Raw genomic sequence first — 12,291 nt, 5'->3', positions numbered from 1 at the left:
TTTACAGCATCGTATCAAAAAAAATCTGCATGTAAGTAGACTCCTGCAGTTTAAACCCATGTTGTTCAAGGGTTAACTCTACAGAGAACAAGGCACACAACTACTGTAGAATATAAATTCCTTCCAATCATATATTAAACACAATAATCAACCATGTGCTGGGTTGTAAATTAAGTCTCAACAATTTCAAAAGATAGAACCATGTGTATTTTCTGATCTCAATGAAGTAACAAGAAAATAATTAGAAAATCCCTCTTTTGTAAATTAAGAACTACACTTCTATCAGGTAAAATATATTAAAATGGAAGTTAAAAATATCAGAGCTTATGAAATTTAGGTAAAGAAATGCTTAACAAAAAATTTAGTTTTAATAACACGTATTAGATGTTGGCGAGGATGTGGAGAAAAAGGAATCCTCGTGTGCTGCTACTGGGAATGCAAACTGGTGCAGCCACTGTGTAAAACAGTATGGAGTATCCTCAAAAAATTAAAAATAGAACTATCTTGTGATCCAGTGATCACACTACCAGGTATTTATCCAAAAAATACAAAAACACTAATTCAAAGGATTACATGTACCCCTATGTCTATGGCAGCATTGTTTATAATAACCAAAATATAGAAGCAGCTCAAGTGCCCACAGACAGATGAAGGGATAGAGAAGATGTGGTATATATATACAATGGAATATCATTCAGCCATGAAAAAGAATGAAATCTTGTCACTTGCAGTGACATGAATGGAGCTAGAGAGTATAATGCTAAGTGAAATGTGTCAGTCAGAGAAAGACAAATATATGATTTCACTCATATGCAATTTAAGAAACAAAACAAATGAGCAAAGAGCAAAAAAAGAGAGACAAACTAAGAAACAGCCTCTTTAACTAAAGAGAACAAACTGATGGTTACCAGAGAAGAGAGGTTTGTGGCAGGGTGGGGCCGGGGGGGGCGGGGATTGGTTAAATAGGTGATGGGAATTAAGGAGTGTACTTGTCCTGATAAGCACCATGTTATATATGGAATTGCTGAATCACTATCATACACCTGAAAGTAATACAACAATGCATGTTAACTAACTAGAATTAAAATTAAAACTTAAAAAAAAAAAAAAAAGTATTAGGGAAAAAACCCTGAAAAACCAAAAAACCAAATATCCATCTCAAGAAGTTAGGAAAAACCCCCAGCAAACTAAAACCAAAGAAAGTAGATTTTAGTAATAGAGGACAGAAAGTAATAACAAAGAAAAATTATTTATGCATATTGATTAGGTACTATTCACTTGTATCACCTTTGTATTATATTTCAAGTTAAAGTGTTTTTGTAGGCTAGCTTTAATAGCCTAACCCCATTTAAAACATCACTCTGAAAAAATGTATTTTAAATCCTAGGAGCCCCTGAAAAACCATTTATTCATAAAATGAGGATCCACATAATCAGGAACCATGGCAATGGAGAGATCTGAAACTGGTTTTTATTCCCAGAAATGTTCATATGGCTTTCATAATCAGAAGACTGACTATTCCTTTAAATACACACACCTCTAATAACCATTAGATTTATCAATGCATACTTATGAGCTATTCACCTTTTTCTCTCTCTTCATCACTGGCCATAGCTTCCCAATCATCCAATCCAGCATCTTCAGTTTCTTCTTCCTCCTCTGTAAATAAATGTTTTTGTTAAAGACATAGAAATCATCTAGAAATAGGAGCTTGCTTTTAGAAAAAAGTAGAAAATTATGCTGACACTAAAAATACTTTAATTATGCAAAAACATACAATTTCGTCATCTTTGGAACTATTTTCTCAGTATAGCTACATGTTATAATTTAGTATTACCAAATGCTGCATAATTTCCTAGCATTTTGAATACACCAAATTAAACTTAAACCAGATTTCATATTTGACATAATTAAAGTTTTAGAAACTCAGACACTGAAATGTTCTGTTAGATTCTGAAAAGGGTAGATGATTGCACTCAGTTCTTGAGGAAAAATGAAATTTCACAATAGTCCCCCAACCTTAGCTATGATCTTGCTTTCTGCATTTTGTAACCCACGGTGAACTGCGGTCTGGAAGCAAATGATCCTCCTTTCCTTCTTCTAACATATGGTCAGAAGGTCAATGGTAGTCTAACATTACATCACAGTACCTACATCATTCATCTCACTTCATCTAGTCACATGGGTATTTAACATCTCACATCATCACAAGAAGAAGAATGAGTATAGTACAATAAGATATTTTAAAAGAGAGAGACTACACCCACATAACTTATTATAGTATATTGTTCTAATTGTTCATATTATTACTTATTGCTGTTCATCTTTTACTGTGCCTAATTTATAAGTTAAACTCTATCACAGTTATGTATGTATAGCAGAAAACAGAGTTCAGTACTATCTGCAATTTCAAGCATCCACTGGGGGTCTCAAAACATATGCCCCACAAATAAGAAAGGATTACTTATGGTATCTTCATTTTGATCTTTCAAACTTACATGTCATACCTAAGATTTTACTACTTATTTTATTGCTTTAACTTCTACAGCTACATAAAAATACTACTTAAATCATAGTTGGAGGTACAAAGCTACACCTCTACTCCAGTTGAAAATAAGAAAAGAATATCTGCTTGACAATCCAAAAACATCCAGAAAGGTATAATTTTGAATATTAAAGACTTAATATTCTCAACATTGATTCTTTTTACTGAAATCCAATAAAGCAAAACTATTCTCAAATCCAAGTGGGACAAGTGGTATTTGCTCCCCTGTAATAATTATTACTTGCCAACAAGTTTGGATCATCTTGAGGAAGAGGAAATGAATCAGGTACATGTACCGAAAATGTCCTTCTAAATTAGCAATTCTTTCCACTGCTATAAATGTCACCTAAAATAATGGACTGCCATTAGGCATATCAACCTGTATTTCTCCAATGTCATCATGCTAAGCTGAGTTGTGCCAGGTAAATGATCCTTTGATACTAAGAACAGGAGGGGAGAAAGAAGGAAAGGAACTATCAATATTTTTCACCAGTGTGGGTCAGTCTTGATACTCTTTTACTATTTATTCTGACTCCAAACTTTAAACAGTAGAGAGTCTCTTGATTTTGTTAACCATACATGTAGCTAGCTAGCCTCTGGCTCACCTATCAATATCTAGTCTAATGAATTAAAACAATGTTTATCTTTAAAAAAAAAAAAAGCCAAATACTTTCTCCAACCTCAAAACACATACACATACAGAATGAATAAACTGAATCCTCTTACTGATTTAGTAAATAGAAGCTGACCTCTCAGGAGGTTTAAAAATGCCAATTTTTACAGTATTCTTTAAAAGTTGTCATTAAATGCTTCCAATTTGCTTCCAAAGGATTAAATAAAGAACTTCAGGTCTTCTTGGCACCACCAAAGATTTCTGACCCATAAATGAAAACATCAGAAAAAAATCCAAAATACTTCTATTCTGTCTACATTTTACTGACACTACTAAAAACTGATTCAAATCTCAATCCTATACTTTTTTTTTTTTTTTTAAGTGGAGCCCAGCTTGGAGTTCGAACCCACAGGAGCTCAAACTCACAACCATGAGATCAAGACCTGAGCCATGACCAAGAGTCAGATACTCAACCTGGGAGGAATGAGCCTCCCAGGCGCCCCTAAACTTTTTCAAAATGGAAATGGAAAGAAATGGTTTAGAGAAAAGTATGAAGAATACCATCCTGCCAGATATTTGCTTTCCCCAAATACATGATGACTAAGACAATTTCTGACACATCAGTGCTATTTAATAGTAAGCAATTAGTCAGTGCTACTGGCCTGGTTCAGCAGGAGGTGGTGTCTCTTCCTTTTCTGGAACTCCTTGCTCTACAACTTCTACAGCAGCACATAATTCTATTGGTTCAGATACTGAAAAAGGGGCAGAAACCAAGTTAATAATACTTTTTCAGTGCAAAATTTCTGTTGGGATACTCTGTCAAGTACTGAATAAAAACCAGTAGTACAAACCTAAATTCTTTTAGTTTAGAAAATGTTTAGATATCAGTCAAATATTTTACAGGAAACAGTCTGCTCAAGGAACAATGTGAAATTACAAAAGGTTGAGAAGGAAAAGAAAAGTAAGAATGATAGTTAAGAATAGTTGGTTTGGGGAAGATCTAGATTTTTCAAACAAAAGCACTGTTCCATTAACCTGTCATTTAAATCAGTTGAGAATGATTAACAATAATAAGAAACAAGGTATAGGAAATAAGTTTCAATATATAATTCTGATTTGTGGTTTCTCTTTAAAAGATACTGTTTCGAAGGTTGTAGGGAAAGGCAAACAAAATTGTTTTTAAATCACAGGTCCCTTTGTATACAAACCTTCTTTATTTTCTAGCTGCTGTAATGTTTTTTTCTTCTTTTTATCTTCATAAATTGGCCTTTTCTTTGGCAAAGAGTCTTTTGATGGCACTTCAACACCTAAGGGATAAAAATGAAAAACTTTAGATTTATTCTATTTGTGTATCATCTAAGAAATGCTACTTAAAAAGATAACATTTTAGGGAAGCCTAGGTGGCTCAGTCAGTTAGTTAAGCATCTGCCTTCGGCTTAGGTCATGATCCCAAGGTCCTGGAATCGAGTCCCACATCAGGCTCCTTGCTCAATAGGGAGCCTGCTTCTCCCTCTGCCTCCCACTCCCCCGCTTGTGCTCTGTTCTCTGACAAATAATAAATCTTAAAAAAAAAAAAAGATAACATTTTATTCACCTCAGAGATACATACATTCATGGAAAAATCTCTTTTCTATAGAAGGAGTTTTAAAATTTACATAAACTAAAATACTACTTTCTTGGTGTACAGTTCTGGCACTTTTGAAAAATGTGTAGTTATTAAACACAATGAAGATGCAGAACAATTCCAACACCCTGTGCTGTTCTATGTAATCAAACCGTACTTACATCCTTAGCCCTTGGCAACCACTGATCTGTTCTCTATCCCAAAAGATTTGTTTTTTCCAAAATATCACAGAAATGAAACTTATAGTCTGGGCTGTTGTCATCATAATGGATTTTAGAGTCATCCTCATTGTTATATGTACTAATACTTCATTTCTTTCTATTGCATTCCACTGTATGGATATATTACAGTTCCATTATTCTGTAGACAACTGAAGGACATTTGACTTTTTTTCCAGGTTTTGACAATTATGAATAAAGCTTCTACGAACATACGTATTCAGTTTTCTGTGTGAACATTTCTCTGGGGTAAATATTTTGAGTGGGAATAATGGGACATTAGATAAATACATATTTAATTTTGTAAGAAACTGCCAACTGTTTTCCAAACTGACTTTACAGTTTTGCATTTCAACCAGTAAAGTAGGTGAGTTCCAACTGTCCTGCATACTTGCCAGAAAAAGACAAGTTATGAAAATTTATGTATTTCAATAAACATGTAGCAATATATCACCGTGGTCTTAATTTGAATTTCCCTAATGACTAATGTTAAACATTCTTTTCATTGCTTATAGTTCTGTTCAAATCTTTTGCCCATTTTTAAATAGGGCTGTTGCTCTCCTTATTGTTGAATACTAAGTTATCTTCACATACTGTGTGTATTAATCCTTGTCAGATATGTGATTTTCAGGTATTGTCTTTGAATTCTCTCAGTGGTGTCTTCTGCAGAGCAAGTTTTTAACTGGACTTCCCAAATACGTTCCTTTTATGAATTATGCTTTTTTAAGTTAAACTAAGCACTAACACAAGGTCACAAAGATTTTCTACTATTTTTCCCCTAAAGTTTTGTAGTTGTACATTGTAGATTTAGATTTATGATCTTTTTGAGTGAATTTTTATGTAATGCGTGAGATTTAAGAGTAGGCTTTTGGGTATTCTGGGTTTTTGTTTTTGCATCTAGATACTCAACTGTTCCAACATCAGTTGTCGTCAACACTGTATTTTACTTATTAAACTGCCTCTTCCCCAAAACTGACCATATACAGACGATTCTATTGATCTGTTTGTCTTTATTCCTGCTTTTGCCATTATCACACTACTGATTACCATGGCTTTATAGTAAGTCTTGAAATCAGGTATTTTGAGTCCTCCAAGTATGTTATTTCCAAAAATATTTTGGCCATTCTAACTCCTTCACCCTTTCATACACATTTTAGAAATAGCTTATAGATACTCACAAAATATCCTGCTGCAAGTTTGACTGGAATTGCACTGAATCTAGAGGTCATTTTGGAGAACTGATAATCTCAACAGTATCAAGTGAATGCAACATTTTTCCATTTACAAAGGTCTTTGATTATTTTCATGTTTTTATAGTTTTCAGAATACAGATCCCACAAATATTAGAATTATAATGAAGAAATCCAGTTTATTTGGGGGGGTGCTACTACAAATAATACTGTTTTGATTTTCAGCTCTTAATTACTAGCATACAGACATACAATTGGTATTTGCATACTGGTCCTATCTAGAACCTTGTTAATCTCACTTATTAGCTGTAGGGTTTTGTGTGTGTGTTTTTTTTTTTCAGTTCTAGATGCCATGATATTTTCTACGTAGGCAGCTATCATCTGTGAATAGAGTTTTACTTTTTCCAATCTGTATGCCTTTTACTTTTTTTTTCCTAATTACCCATGCTAGGATGTTCCAGTACAACATGGAATGATTGTGGTAAGAATGGACATCCTTGTCTTAATTATAATATTAAGATTTAGCATCTATAATTCATCATTAAGTGCAATGGTTGAATATTTTTTTGTAGATCTCTTTTAGCAAAATAAGGAACTTTTCTATTTCCAGTTTATGAATTTCTATCATACATGGATGAATTCTGTCAAATGATTTTTCTTCATCTGTAAGATGATCATGTAGTTTTTCTTTAAATACATTTACTCATTTTCAAAACTGAACTAGCCTTCATTCCCAGAGTAATCTATGAGTTTTGATAGTTTATGTCTTTTAAGGAATAGCCCTATTTTATCAAGCTTTTGAATCTATTAGCATAGAGCCGTTCACAATATTGCCTTATCATTTTAATACCTGTAGAACTGTAATGATGATATCCTTCCCCATGCTTTCCTCCTGGTATCAGTAATTTGTGTCTTGTCTCTTTTCTTCCTTAGTCGGTCTAGAAGTTTATCAATTTTATTGATATTTTCAAAGTACTAACTTCTGGCTTCAATGATTCCCTATTAGTCTTGTTTTATATTGCATTGTTTTCTGCACTTTTTTCTTTCTGCTTACTTTGCTCTTCTATTTTTTAGTTTAAGATGGGAAGCTTAGACTATTGATTTGACCTTTTTTTCCTGAAGCAAGCATTTAATACTACAAATTCTCCTCTAAGCATTGCTTTAGCTGCAACCCACAAACTTTGATATGTTGTATTTTCCTTTTTGTTTTTTTTCGAATTCAAGATACTTTCTAATTTTCAGTAAGACTTCCTCCTGGACTCATGGGTTAGTAAGCAGTATAGTTTAGGGGTGCCTAGGTAGCTCAGTCGATTAAATGTCTGCCTTCGACTCACGTCATGATACCAGGGTCCTGGGATGGAGCCTGGCATCAGGCACCCTGCTCCATGGGGTGCCTACTTCTCCCTCTGCCCCTCCCTCTGCTCATGCTTGCACTCTCTCTGAAATAAAATCTTTAAAAAAAAAAAAATGTTCATCTAATCTTGTAAGTACAAGTCAAACTACTCCATAAAACATTACTAAGATTGGCAAATTACTCTATCCAAATTTCGTCATGACTGCTTTTAGCATTCCAGATAGTTACCTGTCAAATCTGATATCTGGGTGCTAGTTGCACTCATATTTGTTCTCTAATTTCATCTAAAAAACTGTATCCCCAATTACGAATAAAACTTTCTGAAATCTAAGTACAGTGTTTCTCTGTATTTACTGCTCCCAGCTGAACATATAATGCATAATTAAGAGGTGGTCATACAGATCAGTTTAAATCTCAGCTCCATGACCTTGGGCAAGCTGTTAAAACTCGGAGTCTCTATTTCTTCACCTAAATGATGGGAATGAAAATACCTATAAGATTTTTATGAGAAAACAGACAATGTCAAAGGTTTATGACAGCATCAGTTACATAATACACACACAATAAATGGTACCTATTACTGTAATTATAGCATAAGCACCAAAATTACTGTCATATAAAAATCTGTGAAATATAAGAACAGGAAATTGAGACCTAATATATCCTTCTCAGTGGAGCAGAGACACTATTTTAAATCATTTTATATGTCAAAAAATAATCAATTATATGTCCAGATTGTGGTCTCTAGACTAAAAGGAACCGAGGCTCCTTGGATAAACAGGTGATTCCAGATCTAAGACAGAAAATGTGCAAGATAAACCTTAGATAACTTGTTGTGTTAGAAAGCAAGGATGGGGTCTAAGAATACTGTAGTCATGTAGAAAAACTCACAGGGACCAACGTGAATGCGCTCCTATTGGTCAAAGATGGGACAATTTGAATATAAAAAACATGAATGACTTCATGAGATAAACCATATCAATTATATAAAACCCCATTAAAAGAAAATGATATACATCCAAAAATCAAAATTATACTCATTGATCACCTTTGAAGTTGCTAAGACACTAATTTATTATTCTGAAAATTAATAAAGGTTAAGAATTAAGCATTTATCCTGGCTTTCCTGCATGAACTACATTTCAGGGAAAGCTTTTCTTTAAAGATTGTAGCTAATAAGTACAAAAGAAATGACAGAATATCACAACTCTGCAATGATCACCAGCTGGTATTATTAGGCTGAATATTAAATTATTATTAGGAAAAGTCAGTGGAGTACTTATATAATGGACAAAGTTGCCAATACCTAAACCCAATGATCAATACTGACATCACTAGAAGTGAGATATCCAGATCACATGCCTCCTAATATAAGGCAATAGGAAGTACACAGTACACTTGGAGGAAGCCAAGCTGCTACATCTAAGAAATTATAAGGGACAGAGAAGTATATCAGCCAACACCAGGAAAATGCCATTAGATAAATCCAGAATATGAGAAATTCTAAAGAATAATCCAGTATCTATGACAAAGGGCATGCCAAAAACAAGAATGGGTAGTGGTATCAGTGAGAGACAGACATACCAACCAAATGCAATGTGTGGATCTAATCTGGATCCTGATTTGAACAAATCAACTATTAAGAACATTTTGGAGATAAGGGGAAAAATTAAACACAGAAAACCAGATGCTGTCAAGGAATTAATTTTGTTTTATGTAATAAATACAAACTCTTTTAACATTAAAAAAAATCATGGGCGCCTGGGTGGCTCAGTTGGTTAAGTGACTGCCTTCGGCTCAGGTCATGATCCTGGAGTCCCTGGATCGAGTCCCGCATCGGGCTCCCTGCTCAGCAGGGAGTCTGCTTCTTCCTCTGACTCTCCCCCCTCTCATGTGCTCTCTCTCATTCTCTCGCTCTCAAATAAATAAATAAAATCTTAAAAAAAAAAAAAATCCTTACTTGTTAGAGATACATACTAAAGCAAAATCAAGTAAAATAATATGGTGTTTAGAATACACTTTATAGAAGTCATGTCCCAGAATAATGTAATTATTTTACCTATTCTTTACTTTTTTTTTTTTTTTTTTTAAGTAAGCTGTACACCTAGTATGGGGCTTGTAACTCATGACCCTGAGACGGAGCTGCATGTTCTTCCATCTGAGCCAGCCAGGTATCCCTATTCCTTACATTATTATTTGACTTTTCCCACAGCATTTTCATAGGAATTTTCTGCCTAATTCAATTCTCCTTTTGACCATTACAGACCTGTAACTGTATGACAGAAGCTTCTAGACTGTTCAGTCAATTAAAAATACTACTTACCCTGAGCTTGTAGAAGTTTAAGGGTAGCTTCAGCTCTGGCTCTGGCTTCTCTCTGGGATTTAGTTAAAAGTTTCCCTTCTTTTTTTAAGCGTTCTTTTCTTTCTTTCTCTTTTTGCTTTTTCCTTTCTCTCTTTTCTTGTTCTAGTCTTTCCTGCATAAGAGTACATAAATAAGACAAAAATTGTATTGGCATAATTATAAAATTTAAATCTAAAGAACCCAAACTCAAATGTAAAGCTCTTGAGATACATGCAAAGTATTACATTAGGAATATCCAAATGAAAATATTTTAATGGCTATACAAAATAAGTATTAATTAATGTCACATGAAAGTAGACTAAGTACTGGCAAGGATACATAACCAATTTCTGCATCTGAAAAAATAAAGGTAGGATTTTCTGTATTGCTTCATCTTGTCTATATCAAAATAGTAACTGAATTACCATACAACTATGACACTTTTAGAATTAGAAGGTTAAAGATAATTTACAGAGCAGAGACTTTTAAGTTAAACACAATTTCATGAATACATACCTCCTCTTTACGCTTAGCTTCTAACTCTTCAAGCCGCTTTATGCGTTCCTCCTCTTCTCTCTTCTGTCGTTCTTCTTCTTCTTTAAGCTTAGCCAGAGCTTCTTGCATAGCCTTTACTGTGGCTTTGCTAGGTCCTTTTTTCTTCTCTTTCTCTTTTTCTTCCTTCTCTTTCTTTTTCTTCTTATCTTTTTTCTTTTTGTCTCCTTCATTGTCATCTACCAAAAAAGAACAAAGGCAAAGTGTTTTTTAAAAAAGTTGTTTCCGGTCCCACATCGGGCTCCCTGCTCGGCAGGGAGTCTGCTTCTCCCTCTGACCCTCCTCCCTCTCGTGCTCTCTGTCTCTCATTCTCTCTCTCTCAAATAAATAAATAAATAAATAAATAAATAAAATAAAAAATTAAAAAGTTGTTTCCGGGAGACTGGGTGGCTCAGATGGTTAAGCGTCTGCCTTCGACTCGGGTCATGATCCCAGGGTCCTGTGATTGAGTCCCGCATCGGGCTCCCTGCTCAGCGGGGAGCCTACTTCTCCCTCTACCTCTCATGAATAAATAAATAAAAATCTTTAAAAAATAAAATAAAATAAAATAGAAAGTTGTTTCCTGGGCGCCTGGGTGGCTCAGTCAGTTAAGCGACTGCCTTCAGCTCAGGTCATGATCCTGGAGTCCCAGGATCGAGTCCCGCATCGGGCTCCCTGCTCGGCAGGGAGTCTGCTTCTCCCTCTGACCCTCCTCCTTCTCATGCTCTCTGTCTCTCATTCTCTCTGTCTCAAATAAAGAAATAAAATCTTAAAAAAAAAAAAAAAAAAAGAAAGTTGTTTCCTAAAGCAGTGATAAGCAAACCCCAGAATTCAAGGACCATATTGGGCCAAGGCTGATGCCAGCAGCAAGGTAGGTCTCTAGCCCTATCAAGAGGGTAGCCAGAATAGCTCAAAACCGTCCAGCTGCCTCCTTAGAAGCCTACAATACTGGTGTTGCTCTAAATTGTCCTGAGGGATCCAAGAAGAGAGGAGGATCCTGACAGCAGGAAGAAGATATACTGTATCTAATGTATCTCTTAATCCATGGTGTCTGAATTCCTGCCTAAATTCTGTAGCTAGTTCTGCCTCTATAAGATGGGGATGATAGGAATGATGCCTACCTTATAGGGATATTAGGAGGACAAAATAAAAAACATAGATAATTATATTCCAAGAGGTCAACAGCATTAAAGTTTATGAAACTACTTTTGTGGTGTTACTCCTCAAAGATGTCCAGATAATAAAAATTTGGTTAAAAAAGATAGGTCAATTTTTCCATTGAAAGCTTTCTAGTCTAAAAAAAACCTATGTGAATCATTTGATCTTTATTCTCCTGAAGGAGGAGAATTTTAGTTAGAAAACTTACTTTTTGTTAATTGGTTCTGGCATAAAAACTTGGCTTACTGTTGCTTAAAAGATGTTAACTTATTTTAGCATGTTTTTACTTTTCTATTTCATAGATTGGATTGGGTTTTTAAAAACAAGAAAGTTGGGGCACCTGGGTGGCTCAGTTGTTAAACATCTGCCTTTGGCTCAGGTCATGATCCCAGGGTCCCAGGATCGAGCCCCGCATCGGGCTCCCTGCTCCACGGGAAGCCTGCTTCTCCCTCTCCACTCCCCCTGCTTGTGTTCCCTCTCTTGCTGTCTCTCTCTCTCTGTCAAATAAATAAATTTTTAAAAACCTTAAAAAATAAAAAACAACAGGAAAGTATTTATAAAAATAAAAAAATTTTAAAACAGGGAAGAATTGTTATTATCTGACACTAAGATATCAAAAAGAATAAATTTATCATTTAGGCAACTTGCAGTCTTTATCAGCACCAAAACTGTTTTCTTTCACAGTGAAATTCTTTAAAAATCCTAGTCTGTACACAA

At 34.7% G+C, this 12,291-nt stretch overlaps 1 protein-coding gene across 2 annotated transcripts in view; it reads right to left on the bottom strand.

Annotated features, from left to right (window-relative positions):
- Positions 1-12,291, bottom strand: part of EIF5B (eukaryotic translation initiation factor 5B) — a 96,251-nt gene that overhangs the window by 42,888 nt on the left and 41,072 nt on the right. For both annotated transcript variants that reach the window (XM_045885165.2, XM_045885166.3), the window contains exons 5-9: positions 10,402-10,616; positions 9,868-10,018; positions 4,367-4,465; positions 3,821-3,910; positions 1,585-1,659 (exon numbers count right to left, since the gene is read on the bottom strand). In XM_045885165.2, coding sequence (XP_045741121.1) covers positions 1,585-1,659; positions 3,821-3,910; positions 4,367-4,465; positions 9,868-10,018; positions 10,402-10,616 — 630 coding nt within the window. The remainder of the gene's footprint in view (positions 1-1,584; positions 1,660-3,820; positions 3,911-4,366; positions 4,466-9,867; positions 10,019-10,401; positions 10,617-12,291) is intronic.

The sequence above is a fragment of the Mirounga angustirostris genome, unplaced genomic scaffold (genome assembly GCF_029215605.1).
Source record: "Mirounga angustirostris isolate CCGP_5_RB_7025 unplaced genomic scaffold, mMirAng1.0.hap1 SCAF_10, whole genome shotgun sequence".
Taxonomy (NCBI): domain Eukaryota; kingdom Metazoa; phylum Chordata; class Mammalia; order Carnivora; family Phocidae; genus Mirounga; species Mirounga angustirostris.
The sequence above is the reverse complement of the archived record's forward strand: the minus strand, read 5'-3'. Positions and strand labels throughout refer to the sequence as shown.